This window comes from Papio anubis, chromosome 13 (assembly GCF_008728515.1).
Source record: "Papio anubis isolate 15944 chromosome 13, Panubis1.0, whole genome shotgun sequence".
NCBI classification, from domain to species: Eukaryota; Metazoa; Chordata; class Mammalia; order Primates; family Cercopithecidae; genus Papio; species Papio anubis.
This window is the reverse complement of record NC_044988.1, coordinates 100,864,129-100,884,836: the sequence shown is the minus strand read 5'-3', so window position 1 is coordinate 100,884,836 and position 20,708 is coordinate 100,864,129. Positions and strand designations below refer to the sequence as shown.

General features: G+C 41.7%; 1 protein-coding gene across 7 annotated transcripts in view; it reads right to left on the bottom strand.

Moving 5' to 3' along the window:
- The window catches only part of NUP214 (nucleoporin 214), a 112,408-nt gene that overhangs the window by 46,070 nt on the left and 45,630 nt on the right, over positions 1–20,708 (bottom strand). For all 7 annotated transcript variants that reach the window (XM_031654644.1, XM_031654646.1, XM_031654648.1 and 4 more), the window contains exons 22-25: positions 15,843–16,106; positions 14,535–14,696; positions 11,266–11,365; positions 1,688–1,763 (exon numbers count right to left, since the gene is read on the bottom strand). In XM_031654644.1, coding sequence (XP_031510504.1) covers positions 1,688–1,763; positions 11,266–11,365; positions 14,535–14,696; positions 15,843–16,106 — 602 coding nt within the window. The remainder of the gene's footprint in view (positions 1–1,687; positions 1,764–11,265; positions 11,366–14,534; positions 14,697–15,842; positions 16,107–20,708) is intronic.

Here is a 20,708-nt window from a genome sequence, read left to right as displayed (position 1 = left end):
AATACAAAAAATTAGCCAGGCGTGGTGGCAGGCGCCTGTAGTCCCAGCTACTCAGGAGGCTGAGGCAGGAGAATGGCATGAACCCGGGAGGCGGAGCTTGCAGTGAGCCGAGATCATACCACTGCACTCCAGCCTGGGTGACAGAGCGAGCCTCCATCTCTAAATAAATAAATAAATAAATAAATAAATAAAGGATGAAAACAGAAATACTCTGCAAGCTCCAAGAAGGCAGTCACACTGGCCTAGTTCACGGCTATCTTCCCAGTGCCTAGCACAGTGCTTAGCACATCAAAAGCACTTGAATATTAGGTAGACAAATTAACGAAGGAGTAAATGAATAAAATTGTTCTAGCTCTCAAAGCATGTACAATAAGGTTAAAAGCAAAACTGTTTGACTTATCCATCTCCAGTCAATGTTCCTTCACTCATCATGATTTATGCCTTATCATGTGTTTTCCATGGTGAACACAAATACCTCCAGAAGAAAGATCAAATGCTAAATGCTTAAATGCCATTTTAAGTTATGGTAAACTAAGGAACAGAGGCAAGTTTGAGAACTTACAATAGGCAGGCTCTGATACCCAGTCTCAAATTCTGATCCCTAACACAAACTACTCATAATCAGAGACAGACGTAAGAGTAGCAGAGAAACCACAATTTCCTAGGAAGAGTTTCAGCACTAGCCTGACTGACCTTCTAACCATCCCCTATCACTTTTTTCTGGATTGTTTAACTGTTTGCAATATCACCGATTTTTCTAAGGGACAATGTTTATCAGGCAAAAGCTTCAAGCTAGACAAGCTAGACATAATATCACTAAAAATATGTAAACTCTGACAAACAGGGATTGCAGGAGAAAACCAGATAACCTACACCCCAGACACTGGTACTATAAAGTGAGTAATGAAACAAGCAATGGACAGGAGGAAGTCAGAAGTCTTGGGACCCAGCTCTGGTTCCACCATTTACTAATCATGAGAGTTTGCATTAGTCACTCAATCCTAGGCTGTGTCACCAGTGAGATATATCTAAACACCTATCCTCCCACTGTACATGGTTGTTGTATGGATTAACTGAGATAATGTGAAAGTAAACTGCAAAGCAAAATACCTCATATAAAAATGTATGGTATTAGAATTATGACCCCAAACTACTAGGTACAGAATGTTAAATGGCCTATGAAGACAATATCAGGTTCTGACTGACCTATTCTGATTAACAGCCAGGTTAAGACTGGCATAAATTGTAGGGAAAGGATTATGGGCCTTTATTAGACTTATAGTTCATTTAAACAAAGTCAAGACTTAAAAACAGTACGGTCTTCACTTACAAAGGCAGACGCAGCATGAATGTTAAAAGTAAAACTCAGGCTGAGTACGGTGGCTCACACCTGTAATCCCAGCACTTTGGGAGGCCGAGGCAGATGGATCAACCTGAAGTCAGGAGTTAGAGACTAGCCTGGCCAACGTGGTGATACCCCTCTCTACCAAAAATACAAAAATTGGCTGGGCGTGGTGGTGGGTGCCTGTAATCCCAGCTACTCAGAAGGCTGAGCCACTAGAATCACTTAAGCCAGGGAGGCAGAGGTTGTGGTGAGCCAAGATCACACCACCGCACTCCAGCCTGGGCGACAGAGCGAGACTCTGTCTCAAAAAAAAAAAAAAAAAGGTAAAAATCAGTAAGTTACCTGCTTGGCTTGGTTAGCGGCCACTGGGGTCAACACTGGGTGAGGTGTTTTGGCTGTGGAGTAGGGCACTGAAGAACTGAAAAACACACAAAGCATATACTCAGAGAAAGGCATGACTAGGTAAAAATCACATTCATTCTCAAGCCAACCTTCTGTCCAATATACGATACCAGTTTTGGGTAGGATACAGCTGTGTGGGACCCCAATCCAACTGATTTGACATTTTTTTGAAGAATAAATTTTAAAAATGAACTTTGGGTTTTTAGCATGAAAGGCAAAACAGTGGCCTTAAAACTTATTTCCTTTCTGCAATTCTAAGAAAAAAATTAGTAACCATTCAGAACTAGATCTTTTTGTTATCCAGAGTATAAGCCCTCCTCCTCCCTGGCCCTTCCCCGTACTGTAGACCACATGAGGAATTCCTGATTCTCTAACCCAAGCCGGCTCTATGGGAAGCATTCTCACTGCTACCTATGCATCCAATTCGCTGCTACCCCAAAGGTGCTATCTAAAGAGATCTTAGCTTCTCACAGCAGCTATCCCCAGGGCTCACCAGGTCAGCATTCAAGGGATTCAAATGTACCACTGTTACATTCCCAACCTGTGTCTTTGCTACAGCATGAAAAGTATACCCCTATTCACAGAAAGAGCTCTCATCACCTTTTGTTAACTCTGAAGTAGGTGAATACTGTATGTGAGGAACTGTTATTTCAATAACTAGTGTTCACATAAGGGAAAACTACCTGTTAGTGCAAACATACACAAAAGTTCTTAGCTCCTAGGGGTAATTTTTTCTTTTTTTTTTTTTTTTTTTTTTTTGAGGCCAGATCTCACTCTGTCCTTAGACTGGAGTGCAGTGGCCGGATCTCACGGCTCACTTGCAAAACTCACGCCTCCAATTTTGCTTATTCTCCTGCCTCAGCCTCCCAGTGGCTGGGTTTCCCCAGGTGCCACCTGCGCTTCGTTTTTTTGTATTTTTAGTAGAGTGTGAGGGTTTCACCCGTGTTAGCCAGGATGGTCTCGATCTCCTGATATTCGTGATCCGTATATCTCACCGGCCTCCCCAGTACTAGGATTACAGGCTTGAGGCCGCAGCGCCCGGCCTAGGGGTAATTTTTTCAATCACTTTATCTGTTGTCAGCCCAGCGCTACTCTGACTGGTATATATAGCAGTAGTTGCAGGACTTGGTTATTTTTCAGAACTCCCCTAGATTTAGGGAGGATTCATATTTTTCATCAAAAAATTAACTTAGGGCCGGGCGCGGTGGCTCAAGCCTGTAATCCCAGCACTTTGGGAGGCCGAGACGGGTGGATCACGAGGTCAGGAGATCGAGACCATCCTGGCTAACATGGTGAAACCCCGTCTCTACTAAAAAAATACAAAAAACTAGCCGGGCGAGGTGGCGGGCGCCTGTAGTCCCAGCTACTCGGGAGGCTGAGGCAGGAGAATGGCGTGAACCCAGGAGGCGGAGCTTGCAGTGAGCTGAGATCCGGCCACTGCGCTCCAGCCTGGGCGACAGAGCGAGACTCCGTCTCAAAAAAAAAAAAAAAAAAAAATTAACTTAGAAGATAAAAGGTCAGTGCCTTACAGAAGAAAATTATCAAACTTAAAAAACCTTACAAGCACACTGAGATTCTCCACTGGAAAAACACGGGAACCTTCCTAAACAGACTTTGATTTAGAGAGAAGGAAAAAACGAACTTATTTTCAATGAAACAAAACCCGTTTCATGCTTCTGCTGAAGCCAGGAGCAGCCATAAATATGCATCTCTCTGGAGAAACACATCCCTGTTCCCCTGAGATAGTTTACCAACCAGGCAATATAGGTACAGCGTTCCCCCCTCACCTCTGCCGAATCTATACCAGAGGAAAAGAATGTGTGAGTGAGACTGCTGGGCCCTGAGCAATACCTGGGCAGACACAGGAGACTTGCCTAGAGAAGAGGCTGGAGCTCACAAGGATCACAAGGGAAAGGAAACTCTTGTATGCTTTCTCAAAGACAAACAAATCAGAAATAAAAATAAAAGCAGCAATTTATCCAAATTTTAGAAATTTTTTTATAGCCAAAATTCAGTTGTGACATGATAGTAAATTATGCACAAATAAGACTGAGTGTAATTATTGTTCTATTTACTTGTGATAATGCTATGTATCTCCTGGGTATCCTAAATCCCCAAATACACAAAATTAGGATTCACAATACCTACACACCATGTGACACCCCTGCAGAGAAATGCTGTTCAGTGCAATCAGCCAGTAAACCAACTAACAAATCAGATCCAAGAAATCTCTATCAAGATCCAAGACAGCAAACAGAAACAAACAGTATACTCTCAAACAAATATGTTCAACCGTTTGTGCATGATCATGAACCAAAGCAATGGAAATCAATAGCCAGAAATGATCAAGGGATAGAAAAGCCAAATTCAGAAGTACCCATATTTTAGATGACTTTATTCTACTTTTTAGCAATATGGAGCTGAAAAATACCAGAAATTCATCTTGATATTCTTTGTTCTACACATGAAAAGCAAAATCAAAGGACTATAAGAAGAAAATGGTGCCGTAACAGAGCCCCAAAGAGACATCTCTTTACTGAGGAGGTCTACAAACGACATTGACATTTCCCGCAACACTAAAGCTCCTGCTTCAGAAATGAGGGACAGAGGCACAGGTCACTAAGAGTTTGGAAACTTGGGTTCTTGGAGAAAAATAAAACACAGAAAAGTCATTTTTTTCTGATTTCGGCCACACATTACCAGCACTACATGCCAACACAGGCAGACAAATGCACACATGTTCTATGGATTTGTACTCTACACACAATAATAAAGTTGGGTTGTGAAGCATTAAAATGTCACCTAGGACCTTTGCTATTGGTCCCTTCAACTTTAATGAACTTCAACAAGGTAAATACTCATCCCATTGTTGTGAAAAGCCTCAACTCCGTGTAACGTATTTCAGGATTTTAAAAAGCATAAAAAAACGAGAGACCTGATTATATTTTATTTTGGTAAATCTTAATCACTATTACATGTATCTTTTCATATATACTCATGTATGAGAGAGTGGAACTTATCAAGAGTAACTGAAGAAACAAAGAAATCAACAGGAAAAAAGAATGAAAATAATAGAAGATACTGAAAACAAACACTCCATATTCAATTCTTGGGAGTTTTTGACATCTGTCGATGGAAATATAACTGCCAACTATTTTCTCCATTGGTAAATTTAATGTCTTCATAGACACATTCTTTAAAATAGTATCCAAAAGTTTGTTAAAGCAAATTGTATTTCCTGCATGAATGTTTAGATGCTAAGTAACTTAAATAATGTAAGACGCAACTACATTACAGCTTTGAAAAAACCCACATTAAATACGAAAAAACAGGCCAGGCGCAATGGCTCATGCCTGCAATCCCAGCACTTTGGGTGGCCGAGGTGGGTGGATCACTTGAGGTCAGGAGTTCGAGACCAGACTGGCCAAAAAGGTGAAACTCCGTCTCTACTAAAAATACAGAAAAATTAGCCAGGTGTGGCAGCAGGCACCTGTAGTCCCAGCTACTTGGGAGGCTGAGGCATGAGAACTGCTTGAACCCAGGAGGCAGAGGTTGCAGTGAGCCAAGATTGTGCCACTGCACTCCAGCCTGAGTGACAGAGCGAGACTCCATCTCAAAAAAAAAAAAAAAAAAAAGAGGCCGGGTGCTGTGTCTCACACCTGTAATCCCAGCACTTTGGGAGGCGGAGGTGGGTGGATCATCTGAGGTCAGGAATTCGAAACCAGCCAGGCCAACATGGTTAAACCCCATCTCTACTAAAAATACAAAAATTAGCCAGGTGTGTGGTGCATACCTGTAATCCCAGCTACTCAGGAGGCTGAGGCAGGAGAATCGCTTGAACCCGAGAGGCGGAGGTTGAAGTGAGCTGAGATCGCGTCACTGCACTCCAGCCTGGGTGACAGAGCGAGACTCCCGTCTCAAAAAAAAAAAAAAAAAAAAAAGGAATAGTGTAAGAAGAATTTTTAATGACATGGGAAATGTAAATAATTAGATTTCATGATTAAGCTGAAAAGGTTACAAATTTATAAAGCAGCATGCATCCAAATTTTTCTCTAACAAGAAACATTTTAATAAAATAAAGACGAAAAAATGTGTAAATAACAATCATATATTTGTGGTGGGAATAAAGGTGATTTTAATTTTGTTCTTTTTAACTATCTTTTTTATATCTATAACAAATATTTGTAATAAGAAAAACAAAAAGATTAAAGTTCCTTTCAAGTTTCTGGTCATTACTAGAGTTATTTTTAAAGTAGAGGGACATCTTTAAATCGGTGAAAGAAAAAAAACTATCAATCTAGAATTCTTTACCCTGTGAAAATATCTTTCAAAAACAAAGGTGAAATAAAGACTTTTGCAGACATACAAAAGCTAAAAGAATTCAGATGTGAACCTCAAGAAACATTAAAGGAAGTCCTTTGAGCAGAAGAAAAATTATTCCAGATGGCAAGCTGGGACCAGACATAGGAATGAAGAACCTGGAAATGATAACTATATGTATAAACACGAAAACATTATTCTTCTTATTTAAATGTATTTAAAAGACAGTCGGCCGGCTGCGGTGCCTCACGCCTGTAATCCCAGCACTTTGGGAGGCCGAGGCAGGCGGATCACCTGAGGTCAGGAGTTCCGAGACCAGCCTGGCCAACATGGCGAAACCCTGTCTCTACCAAAAATACAAAAATTAGCTGGGTGTGATGGTGGGCGCCTGTAATCCCAGCTGAGGCAGGAAAATCACTTGAACCCGGGAGGCAGAGGTTGCAGTGAGCTGAGATCGCACCACTGCACTCCAGCCTTGGCGACAGAACAAGAATCCGTCTGAGGGGCAGTGGGGAGGAAAGATAGTCAACTGTTTATAACAATGTATCATGAGGTTTATAGTACAAGTGGAAGTAAAATGTACAATAGCATAAAGGTGGTGAAGGGAGAAAATAGAATACTGCTGTCAGATTCTTACACTATTCTTTAGTAATGTAACATCACTTGAAGACAGTCTGTGATAAGTTGAGGATGTATACTATAAACCCTAATATAAGCACCTTAAATAACACCAAGTTATAGCCAATAAGTCAACAAAAAAGTTAAAATAGAGTCATAAAGATATTTAACCCAAAAGAAGCCAGAAAAACAAAAACTGAACAATAAACAGATGGGATAAATAGAAACAAATAGCTATATAACAGATTTAAACCCAAACATGTCAATAATTACACTTAAGGTAAATGATCTAATCACTCCAACTAAAAGTCATAGATGGTCAAGATTTAAAAAAGCAAGCTAGGGCCACTATATACTGTCTACAGCCATGGTCCCCAACCTTTTTGGCACCAGGGACCAGTTTTGTGAAAGACAAGTTTTTCCACAGATGGACAGCAGAGGGGGATGGTTTCAGGATGAAACTGTTTCACCTCAGATCATCAGGCTATAATTTTATATTTTATTGTTAGATTATCATAAGGAGCATGCAATCTAGATCCTTTGCATGTGCAATTCACAATAGGGCTCATGTTCCTATGAGAATCCAAAGCTGCCGCTGATCTGACAGGAGGTGGAGCTCAGGTGGCAATGCTCGCTCGCCTGCCGCTCACCTTCTGCTGCGTGGCCCGGTTCCTAAGAGGCCACAGACCGGTATTGGTCTGCAGCCCAGGGCTGGGGACCCCTAGTCTATAAGAAATCCATTTTATTTTTTAAAATTATTTTTGTTTCTTGTGGTAAAATACACTTAACAAAATTTGCCATCTTAAAAGTAACCATTTTTAACTGTACATGTAGTTCAGTGGTATTAAGTACATTCACATTGTTGTGCTACAAGAAATCCATTTTAAATATAAAGACAAAATAAATTGAAATAAAAGGATGGAAAAGATACGTTGTAGTGCTGGGACAACTGGATATCCACATTCAAAACAATGAAGTTGGATCTCTACTTCACACCATTTACAAAAATTAACTCCAAATGGATCAGATACCTAGATATAAGAGCTAAAACCACACAACTCTTCAAAGAAAACATCGGTGTAAATCTTTATGACCTTGGATTAGGCAACAGTTTCTTACATGTGACACCTAAAGCACAAGAAACAAGAGAAAAAATAAACTGTACTAAATTTTTGTGTCAAAGGACACATCAAGAAAGTGAAAAACAACTCAAAGAATGGGAGAAAATATTTGCAAATCATATGCCTGATGAGAGACTTGAATACAGATTATATAGAGAAACTTATAGCTCAAAAATAAAAAGACAACCTAATTTTAAAAAGGGGCAAAGGAGCTAAATAGATATTTCTCCAAAGAAGATACAAGTGGCCAATAAGCACATGAAAAGATGCCATTAGGGAAATGCTGTCTCACACCGATAGTGTGAGATACCATTTTACACCGCTAGGATGGCTATAATAAAAAAGATAGTCAATAATGAGTGTTGGTGAGGATGTGGAGAAACTCCAACCCCCAAACATTACTGTTGGGAATGAAAAATGGTGCGGCACCTCTGCAAACCAGTTTGAGCTATGTGATCCAGCGATTCCACTCCTACATATATACCCAATAGAACTGAAAGCAGGGACTCAAACAGACACTGTCCACCAACAGTCTTCCCTGACCTCCTCCCCCAGCATTCTTCCTCTTGCTTCCTCTACTCTCGTCACCAGAGGTCCCTCCTGGCTCCCTCTTCAACTTGTAGACACGCTCCTGCTACAGGCCCTGTGCTTGGAGCTTTCTTCCGAGATATTAATGAGACCTGCTGTCTGGACTTGCTCTCTTCATTCAAAGGTCACCTTCCCGAGGAGGTCTTCCCTGGCCACCCTATTTAAAATTATAACCCATGTTCAGACAATAGTCTCTAACCCTTTTCCCTGCTTTAATTTTCTGCCTCACACCATATCACCATCCAATATATTATATATTTTACTTATTTATTTTGATTATTGTTTGTCTCTTCAATCATCAGTCTGTTAGTTTTTTTGGTCTATTTTGTTAACAACAAAACAGGTAGTTTATCTCCAGCACCTAAGAATAGTGTGTGGCATACAACAAATGCTCATTAAGTATTTGTTGAAAGAATGAATAAATGAATGAATGCACACAAAATAAGTGTGTGTGTAACTGGCAGTTTCCTGGCTGTCTTCTTGGTTGCTATGTCTTACTCAACTTCCCTATTTCTAGTAGCCAGGGCAGTATCATGCTCACAGCAGATGCTGTGTAAGAATCTGCTGAACCAAGCGATGGAGCACTGCAAAGGAATCTGAATAGTTGTGGGTTGGCGCCAGATAAACACTCTTACAACAAACTGAATGGATAAGGCCAGTGAACATAAAATACACCAATGGCAGAAATATGTAAGCTCAGCCTACGATAAATTTTCTGTAAGATATCATTGAGAAAAAGCTAACTGCAAAATTAAATACTTAAAATACACTTAGGAAACTGTTTAAAAGAATCTGTTCCATGAGAGCTGGTTGAAAATAATTTTAAAAATAAAACATAAAAGAATCTGAAAGCAAGTCATTTTACAATGAACATATTGTCTCAATCTTTCCTGGGGAGGGGTGGCAGTAAATACCAATTTTCACTTTTCAATTTATGTTTGAGTAGAGTATACCTATTATTGAATAAATGATTATTGAAAAGGAATGCTTCTACACTTCAGGCACCATGCTGGGCACACACATGAAATAATTATACCAGAGTTCAATTCTGTGGAGAATGGAACAAAGTTTCTTCAAGATTTCTTAAGTCGTCTGAGATTTTTTCTTGTCAGAAAGAGTAGACTCAAAATTACTCCTTGAACAAAGCCTTCATCAAAGATCAGCCCATATGAACCATTTAGGGAAATGAAGCTTGAGAAAAGGAGAAGTGGAATCTCCAAAAGGTGCTTCTCATACATGGTTAGCACCTAATATATCTCGGAAATACCAGACAATACTTCCTGTACCATATGCTGAATTTTCCCATCTTACGTAACATTCTGCCTTTCAGTGGCTTTTCCTTGCCTTCCCTATGCTGGGAATCTGGCTACAATTCCCAAACTCTAACGCATAGTTCTTTCCCTTGAAAAGTTTGCAACAACCACAAATACCATTTTGGTCTAAACAGCATACCAAGGCTCCGAGGTCACTACAAAATAGTAATAGAGAAGGCTTGTTTTTCAGCTGTTAGTATGGCCCTGAGATAACGAAAAATGCCTCAAACAAGCAGTGTTGATAAACAGAACAGCATGGAAAAAAGAGGCCAGCGGACCAGTGAGACAGGGCCACTTGAGAGAGGGAAAACAGAGCCGTGGACAGATCTGCTCTGTGGGATGGCAGAGGGTGGGCACGCTGTGGAGAACCACAGGGTCTGTGGCTGCCCTTCTTGCTGCTAGACTAATTGTGGGTACCAGACACTAACTCGCTGAAATCTGATACTAGTCAAGATCCCCATGTTCCAAGGGAGGAAATGTCCCTCAACTCTTCCCTTTGCCACAGGGGATGGTGGTTGGTCTAAAGGGATCACAGTTACAAAATATGCAGGGCAAAGCAGGGCACAGGCATGTTCTGTGAACCTGCCCAGGGCAGCAGGAGGCAATCAGCACCCTGAATTCCGAACACAGATGAGGACTAAAGACAAGTGAGCTAGGCTGGGCACAGTGAGCTAGGCTGAGCACAGTGGCTCCTGCCTGTAATCACAGCACTTTGCGAGGATGAGGTGAGAAGATCACTTGAGCCCAGAAGTTTGAGACCAGCCTGGGGTGACATGGCAAAAACTCCATCTCTACAAAAAATAAATTAGCTGGATGTGGTGGCATGTGCCTGTAGTCCCAGCAGCTACTTGGGAGGCAGATATGGGAGCACGGCTTGGGCCCAGGAGGTTAAGGCTATAGCGAGCCATGATCGTACTGCACTCCAGTCTGTGTGACAGAGTGAGACCCTGTCAGAAAAAGAAAAAATAAAAACAAAAAAAACCCCGCCACCACCACCAAAAACACAAGTGAGCTCCACCAGCAACAATCTAGCCCTCAAACATGGCATGATAAAGAAGCTAAAGTCTCCAAACAGAGCTGCTGTCTTTTAAAAGACTACTTTTTTATACAAAAGCAAAAGAAATGGGAAGAACAGAAATGCCCAGAGAAGGGAAGTGAGGGAGGAGAGTATCACCCTTGAGATTACAGTTTCCAGAATCAAGTCTGCATCAGACCCAAAGCATCAACTCTGGAACCCCGAGGGCATTAAAAAAAACAAAATACAAAAAACCTGCACACCTAATGTATACCACACAGAGACTTACACGTGGCAAACAGAAACTGAGCATACAGTATCAAGACAAACTTTAAGTGTTTGTGAGGCAACTGTCACTGGCCAGTTAAAAAGGACAATCTCCTGAAAACGCATTGTGTAGGCAGGCTTAGCCGTCACCCCCCTTATAACCTAAGGCGGTGCAGGAAAACCAGACTGTGACAGTGGCACTGCTGCTCCCTGCAGGCAGTCCACCGCTACTACAGAAGCAGCCAGGGGCTGAAACACACTGCAGTCAGAACATACCCCATGGCTGTAGAAGGGGTTGCAGGGTTATTCTTCAATTCCTGCACATTTACCACTTGAGGGACATTCTTCAACGTTGATTCAGTCAAAGTGCTTACAGCTATTTAAACAGAGAAGAGAGAACACCATATTAATTCCAGTAAAGGATAAAAAGTTCCAGTCATATATAAATGAAAAACCAAGACATGAGCCCAAGCAGAGTACAGCCTTATCATGTGAAGGAAATCTACTTTAGATAGTTCTGCAGCACTGTGTTCAAAGGAACACCTGGCCTACTCCACTAACACAGGTGATGGAACAAGGCTGCCTGCAACCGAATCAAATGTCCTAGAGTAGGGGAAAAGAATTCTTTGGCCAGCTTTTCTACAACAGAGCTGAGACACCTGCCACACTGCTGGCTTGTCCTGGAAAAGCGCAGCTTGAGCTAGAGGATTAACAGCATCTGGACTCAGGATTTCTGCCACTCATTCACTCTGTCTTTCTTTCTTTCTTTTTTTTTTTTTTTTTTTGAGACAGAGTGTCGCTCTGTCACCCAGGCTGGAGTGCAGTGGCCAGATCTCAGCTCACTGCAAGCTCCGCCTCCCGGGTTCACGCCATTCTCCTGCCTCAGCCTCCCGAGTAGCTGGGACTACAGGCGCCTGCCACCTCGCCCGGCTAGTTTTTTGTATTTTTTAGTAGAGACGGGGTTTCACCGTGTTAGCCAGGATGGTCTCGATCTCCTGACCTCGTGATCCACCCGCCTCGGCCTCCCAAAGTGCTGGGATTACAGGCTTGAGCCACCGCGCCCGGCCTCACTCTGTCTTTCTTTAACATGGGCTTATTATGTGCCAGCCTCTGTGTTAGGGGCTGAGAATACAAAATGTATCTGTAGTTTCTTCTCTAAAGAAACTCATGGCCTAGCGAGACAGACAGGCATAATGGATAAAATGTGGAAAATGGAGCTTGGACAATAATGGGGGAAGAGGCTAAGAGGCGTATATTTGACACCTACTTATCTTATCAGATTTTACTTTGTCTTATAATTTTAAATTGTATCCAAAAGACTTAATGACATTCTATAATTAGCAATTAAGAAAGCCTGAGCAAAGCTTGTGGATCATTTCTAACTGCCTCACTGGCCAAGGTGAAAGCGGTATCACAAGCAGAATGATAGACCTGTGGTTTATTCTCTTCTATTCCCTCTTTCAGAGAAGTGACCTGGTGTAGTGGTGCATGCCTGTAGTCCTAGCTATCCAGGAGGCTGAGGTGGGAAGGTGACCTGGGTTCGGGAGATCATGGGGGGCTGCAGTGAGCCGTGATCGCACCACTGCCCTCCAGCCTAGGCAACATAGTTAGACCCTATCTCAAAAGAAAAAAAAAGCTTCATGCAACATCTTGCCTACGACTGCACATCTTTCATATTTCATATTCAAAGGTGCCTATACCTTAGAAATGTTTGCATCCAACATGATAATGCAGATCACACCACCTCCTGCTGAGTGGAACAATCCTAAATCCTAGCAGATTTTAACTTTTTACAAATCATTGACTGGATCAGCTTGATTTCAGCTCTGTTCAGCACAACGGCAAGATTCTGCTTGGTCCAAGTAATATTTAAAGAGATCAAAGAATTCTATTTTTAGAAAGCTCAAAGGTACCTTAAAAGTTATCTTTGTTTTGTTCTTCAATATATATGTTAGATGTCTTAACAAAGGTTTTAATATTTAAATTTTTCTTTACAATTTTTGACTTATCACTGTTTAACGTTAGTTCTTTTTTCCTAAATCAAACCATTATGTCTTTCTAGTCTTTTAAAAAGAACTATAAATTGATAAGTGTTCCAAGCAGTGATACATCTAAAAACAATTCTACTCAGCTAAAACAAAAATATTTGGCTTACATCTGTTTCTTGACCCTGGCACTACTGACATTTTGGGGCTAGATAACCCTTTGTCGTGGGGGTGTCTTACGCATTTTAAAGATTTTTTTTTTTTTTTTTTTTGCAGCATTCCTGGCCTCTACCCACTAAATGCCAGCAACACTGCCAACTGTTTCAGGGGAGGAGGAGAGGGAAGTGGGGGCAGCCTCTAGTTGAGAACTACTAGCTTATAAAACTGATAACTAGTGATAACTGAAGTCCTTGAGACCAACTACGCAGACTGAAAAATCCTAATGTAGAACGTTTGGGATAATGACAAGTCATTGATGAAATGTTAAGTGCTAACTGGCTTATTAGAGCTTCCATCTGTAAAAGTTAAATTTTATAATGTTAAAAAAAAAAAAAGCTTTGGTCAGGTGCAGTGGCTCATGCCTATAATCCCAGCACTTTGGGAGATAGAGGCGGGTGGATCACTTGAGCCCAGGAGTTTGAGACCAGCTTGGGTAACATGGCGAAATCCCGTCTCTACAAAAATTTTTCAAATATCTGCCTGGTGTAGTGGTGCATGCCTCTAGTCCTAGCTATCCAGGAGGCTGAGGTGGGAAGGTGACCTGGGTTCGGGAGATCACAGAGGCTGCAGTGACCCGTGATCACACCAAGGCCCTCCAGCCTCGGCAACATAGTTAGACCCCATCTAAAAAGAAAAAAAAAGCTTCATGCAAGATATAGTTGGAGAAGAAAAAATGCTGAACTGAGAAAGAGCAGAGGGTTAGAGTCTGGGTTCTGCTACTTACTGGTGGGATAACCTTCACCTCTCTGAACTTTAGATTACTCAAACCCGAAATGGTCATTCTTTTTGTTTGTGTTTGTTTCGTTTTAGAGATGAGGTCTCACTATGTTGCCTAGGGTGGTCTCAAACTCCTGGCCTCAAGTGATCCTCCCACCTCAGCCTCCCAAAGTGCTGGGATTACAGGCATGAGTCACTATGCCCAGTCAAAATAGGTATTTGAATGGCTATTTTGCATTCAATCTAGTTGCAATCTGTAAGATACTAAGACATGATGCTAATGTTATTAGATTATCAAATTTCAAAGGTTATAATTTTAGGGCTCTAAGCAGACATTATTCAAAAGTAAGATTAGAAACTTCGTTTAAAAAAAAAAACAAACCCCACTGATTTCCACCTTAACTAAATGTGGCAGTTCTAATCCCTCCCCTTAAAAGCAGACTTTCAGACCTAGTCTCTGCCTTCTTAGAACTCTCTCCACAAAGGCGAGTGGGCTGTCACGTCAATCTTCTCTTCTGAAGAGCATCAAAGAGAGCCCACTGTTTCTTGCCACCTGCTGTCCTGGTCTGTGACTCAGACAGGTCATAATCAGCCTCTATACAGGTATGGGGCTACAGCTTTTACCTGGTGCCTGACTGGCCATCTGCCGTCTGAGTGCTGCTGCGGCAGCTGCCTGCGGGGCTGAGATGGGGTGGGAAGGACTAGGTGCACCATGTTTCACGGTTTTCGTGGCAAGCATTGTGCTATCGGCCCCTTGAGGAATAATTTTGCTAGCAGATGTAGCCACTAAGAGGAAAAGAAAAATTAAGTGTGAGTGGGTGAGAGAACAGGAACATACAAAAGGTTAAATTGGTAAATTCTTTACGTTGGACTGCAGGGAAAATGCTAAAATTAGCGTTAACAAAGAAAAGAACCAGTAAATTAACAGGCTGGCATCTGTATCTTTCAGTTACCGCGTGCAATTTGCCTACCCACCTCTACTAAGATACTTTACATTATCATTTCCTGATACTGATCGAGATATAACTTTTATACCAACATAGACCGATTCCCTGATCCCCTCTCACAAATTCTCTTCATTCTAGTACCTAACACCGGTATTTTTCTCTGCTGGAAGTCACTTTGATGCAAAGCCCTGACACTGCACTGAAAGTGTGGGGGCACACCACCAGTCAGTACAATGAGCCAATACTGACCACAAGCATTGGAGCTGGTGAGTTCTGAGGCAGAATATGCCACAACTCAGGCTGAAATAAGCCCGGATTTGAAAGACACGAGAGAGGATGTTGCTTTATAACTGAAGCAAACAGCCCCCTTTTACTTACTTCTGAAAAAGACCATTTTAAAAAACAAGCTGGCTCAGCAGAAAAGCTGTTACAGTGTATAACCTTGGAGAGCCATCTCCTTCCTCACAATGGCCTAGCAACTGCTTTCAAGGGGAACACACATCTTTTCAATTAGTCTTCTAATTTCTAGAATATTAGCAGAAGTGAGTTGAGCAGCCAGGTGCAGTGGCTCATGCCTGTAATCCTAGCACTTTGGGAGGCCAAGGCAGGTGGATCACCTGAGGTCAGGAATTTGAGAACAGCCTAGCCAACACAACATGGTGAAACCCCGACTCCACTAAAAATACAAAAATTAGCCAGGCGTGGTGGCGCATGCCTGTAATCCTATGTACTTAGAGGGGTGAGGCAGGAGAATCGTTTGAACCGAGAGGTGGAGGCTGCAGTGAGCCGAGATTGTGCCATTGCACTCCAGCATTTCACTCCAGCCTGGGCAACAGAGCGAGACTCATATCTCAAAAAAAAAAAAAAAAGGTGGGCTGGAGCCAACCACCATTTTGGTGTGACAGTATAAAACCCAGTTATAATTCCTTCATTAGTTAGAAACATCACAGGGAAAAACCAGTTTGCTTTCCCACTGTTTACTTACCTGAAGTTCCCATCACACCAGATGAAGAACCATGAACCAGGTGAGATTTAGCAAAAGGTGCTGCATGAGGCAAGAGACTGGGCTGGATGGAAGGAGTGCGAACCACGGGGGCATGCCGGGGGGCCTGAACCACTGCCTCCTCATCTTTACAGGATGTCCGTGCATCTTCACTCTCCAGAGACTGGGAGACAGATGATGTTGAGCTGACTTCATCCAAGTCTTCATAATATCTCTGAGACAGAAAGGCTGATCGAGACAGGCTGGCTACAAAAGCCCCAAACAAAACACAATTTAGACAACTCAAAGCAAGCCCAAAAGCTAAGTAATTTTCAATGTTGATAAAACAAAACTTCAACTTGTAAAATGATTTAATTATTACTTATTTTAAGTGGGAGCAGGTATTGCCAAATGTGAACAAAAATGGTTTTGGGTTTTTGCTCAGATGGGAATTTGAGAAACTGAGCTGTGTGAACGAGAACATCTTGGGGCTGTTAAATAAAAGAATGTGAAAACATAAGAGACAGAATTAATGCTGGTGTCAAAGTAGAAGACCTAGAGCCCTCACTAGTATAATAATAATATACTAGAAATGTAACAGGCAAGTTTCCATGGCGGGGTGAACAATCACACCATTACTGTCACCTTCCAATGATAAGCTTCTAAGAACAGGTCCAATGCAAAAGGGAATAGACAGAATGTCCTCAGTCCTGAGTGTCTGGAACATTTCCAGATAAATCTAATGATTCTTCTGATTTAGACAATTAGGTTTCAAAAAAATATACAAGAGATTTGGTGCAGTGGCTCAGGCCTATAATCGCAGCACTTTGGGAGACTGAGGCAGGAGGACTGCTTGAAGCCAGGAGTTCAAGACCAGCTTAAGCAACATAGTGAGACCCTGTCTCTACAAAAAATAGGGCAACAGAGTGAAACCCTGTCTCAAAAAAAAAAAAAAAAAAGAAAGAAAGAAAAAAAATGGCTGGGCATAGTGGCTCACGCCTGTAATCCCAGCACTTCGGGAGGCCAAGGTGGGCAGATTACCAGGTCAGGAGTTCGAGACCAGCCTGGCAATTATGGTGAAACCCCATCTCTACTAAAAAATACAAAAATCAGCAGGGCGTGGTGGCGCACACCTGTACTCCCAGCTACTCAGGAGGCTGAGGTAGGAGAATCGCTTGAACCTGGGAGCAAAGGTTGTAGTGAGCCCAGATTGTGCCACTGCACTGCAGGCTGGGTGACAGAGTGAGACCCCTTCTCAAACAACAACAACAACAAAAACCCAAAAGAGAAAACAGAATTGAACTGAACTGAATCCTGGCCTTCTGTTTAGACTATGAAGAGTAAGGCTTTATGTCATGTTACTTTCTATCATAAATTTCAGAATGCAAGTAAATACTTCCTATATATTGGAAAAAACAAAAACCAAACAAAATAATCTAGCCCTTTTTCTTCCCTCTCCAAGTTATTTAAAATGGCTCTGCAAATATTTATTGACTTTTGTGTCCTATGTGCACATGGCTCTGCAAGATTTTATTGTCATAATGTAAGTATAACATAGCAAACGCCACTAAAAACCAATGCTATGTGCTACGGCTGTCTTATCCAATTTGGTAGCCAGTAGCCATATATGGTTATTTAAATTTAAAGTAATTAAAAGCAAATTAATGAAAAATCAGTTTCTCAATTGCACTAGCCACATTTCATGTACTCTATAGCCACATGTGGCTAGTAGCTACCCTGCTGGACAGCAAAGATACAGAACATTTCCATCATCACAGAAAATCTTCCTGTGAGATAACAACTAGGTACCGTTTTAAGCCACTAAGTTTGTGATAATTTGTTATGGCATCCATAGGAAACTAATACAAACCCATGTTCTCTTGGGCCTAATTGCTCTCCGTAATTTCTCTAAAATCCTATTGTAGTTCCCGATAGTAACAATAAAAGATGACTCAAATAATCACATCACCTTCAAGAACTAGACAGAGAGACACTGGATTAACTATGTAACCTCCAAGGTCCTATGTAACATGGGGTACTCTTAGTTCCTTCCCTCACCTTTCTGAGGCAATTTCCTGCCTTTGGTGGAGGGAGCCCATCAACTGAAGGATGCAACGGGCATGCTCGCTCACAGAAGCGTGGAGCATGGACTGCTCACTATGCCGACGTTGCTGCCTCCACCATTAATGGGTGCTGCTCTCTGCTGTGATCAAGGATGCAGCTAACTGCCTGCATCAGAAAGAGGGTCCCACTGAAATTTAAAGAATCTTATTCTGTTTACACTCTAGTTCGGGTAAGGAAAGACAGAAAGCTACATGACTGGGGGCAGGGAGGGTGGGGAGACAAAAGGATAGAAATCATATGATCATCTCAGTAGATGCAGCAAACCTCACATCTTAAGATGAACTATAGAAAGTGCTCCTTTTGAGATCAAGGATAGCTACACGACACTTTTATGCTGCACTGGAGGTTCCAGCCAGTGAAGCAAGGTAAAACAATAATAATAATAATAGGACTGGAAAGGCAGAAACATCACCATTAGTATCCATGGAGGATATCATTGTTTCCATAGTTACAAAGCCAAGAAACAGCTACAGACATGTTAGAATAAATGAGTTCTGCCAGGTTGTTGGGTGTAAGTAAATATACATAAATCAACTGTATTTCTCTATACTACATCCAATATAATAAAATTTAAGGGGAAAAAAATCTACCATTATAAGAGCATCAAATTTTAGCAATCTAACAAAAGATGTGCACATCTCCCATGCAGAAAACATTAAGAGAAATTAAAGAACACCCAAATACACAAATATGTACCCAGTTCAGGAACTAAGAGTTCACTACTGCACATATGCCAATTCTCAGGTAGATCTACAGACTCAATAAAATTCCAGTCAAAATCTCAACTTTCCTTTGAAGGCTGAGGAAGGTAAAATTCCTCCCCCGAAACTTTTTTTCTTTTTTGAGACGGAGTTTTGCTCTTGTTGCCCAAGCTGGAGTGCAATGGCGTGATCTCGGCTCACTGCGACCTCTGCCTCCCGGGTTCAAGCGATTCTCCTGCCTCCCCTCTTTTTTTTTTTTTTTTTTTTTTTATTGTGGTAAAATATAAAATGACACCACAGTCACCGTTTTAAAGTGTACAGTTCCATGGTATAAATACATTCCTAATGTTGTGTAACTGTGACTACCATCTATCTCCAGAATGTTTTCATCTTCCCAAACTGAAACTTCATCCCCATGAAACAGTAACTCCCCATTCTCCCTCCTCCAGCTTCTGGCAGTTTCTAGTTCTGTCTCCATGGTTTTGACTACTCTAGGTACAGGGAGGTAGAATTTAACAAGACAATTTTAATGTTAATATGAAAATGTAAAACACCAAGAATGCCAAAACATTCTAGAGCAGGGGTCAGAAAACTACAACCATAGGCCAGCTGTCTCTTTGTAGAAATACAAAGTTTTGCTGAAACACAGACACGCCCCTCTCATCACATGGTCTGTGGCTGCTTTCCCATTACAACAGCAGAGTTAGGTAGGTGTAGTGGAAACCACAGCGCCTGCAAACCTCAACTATTCTCCAGCTGGCCCCTTATGGAAAAATCTACCAACCCCTACTCTGAATTGTAGAACTTTCTGCAATGATGAAATGTTCTTTATATGTGTTTGCCATTACAGTAGCCATTAGTCACATGTGCCTACTGAGCACCTGAAATGTGGCTACTAGGATTGCAAAACTAAATTTTAAATGTTACTTTTATTTAAAAAATTTATATATTTATTTGAGACAGGGTCTCACTGCGCCTTTCCCAGGCTGGTCTCGAACTCCTGGGCTCAAGTGATCCTCCTGCCTCAGCCTCCTCAAGCAGCTGGGGTTACAGGCATGCACCACCTTGCCTTGCAATTTTATTTAATTTAAATGTAAGCAGAGGCCGGGTGTGGTGGCTCACACCTGTAATCTGAGCACTTTGGGATTTTTTTTTGTGACAGTCTCACTCTGTCGCCAGGCTGGAGTGCAGTGGTGCGATCTTGGCTCACTGCAACCTCCACCTTCCGTGTTCAAGAGATTCTCCTGCCTCAGCCTCCTAAGTAGCTGGGACTACAGCTGCGTGCCACCATGCCCAGCTAATTTTTTTGTATTTTTAGTAGAGATGGGGTTTCACCATGTTGACCCAGATGGTCTCGATCTCCTGAGCTCGTGATCTGCCTGCAGATCCAATTGTGAAAGGCAAACTTTAATGTTTCCGGAAGATAATAAAGGTACATACCTACTTTCATTACCTAGAGATAGAAGATTTCTTAAACAGAACACAAAAACTACTAACTACGAAAGAAAAGGCTGATAAATGTCACTATTTCACAATTAAGAACTTCTGATCGACAGGCTGGGCACAACTGCTCACACCTGTAGTCCCAGCGCTTTGGGAAGCTGAGGCAGGAAGATCATGTAAGGCCAGATGTTCAAGATCAGCCTGAGCAATATAGCGAGATAATGTCTCTACAAAAAAATTAAAAACTAGCTGGGCATGGTGGCCTGGCCTGTGCCTATAGTCCCAGCTACTCAGGAGGCTGAGGCAGGAGGATTGCTTCAGCCAGGGAGGTTGGGGCTGCAGTGAGCTATGACTGCACCACTGTACTCCAGCCTGGGCAACAGAGCAAGACTCTGTTTCTAAAAACAAAAAAACAAAAAAGAACTTCTGTTCACCAAGACATAAGAGGGCAAAAAGGCAAAGTGAGTATCTACAACTCATAAAACCAAGGAAGACTGGTCTCCAGAATTTATAAGAACATTTACAAATCAATAATAAAGAGTATTTAATAATAAATGAATGAAGAAAAGATTTAATTCGGTACTCCACGAACAAAGGTATC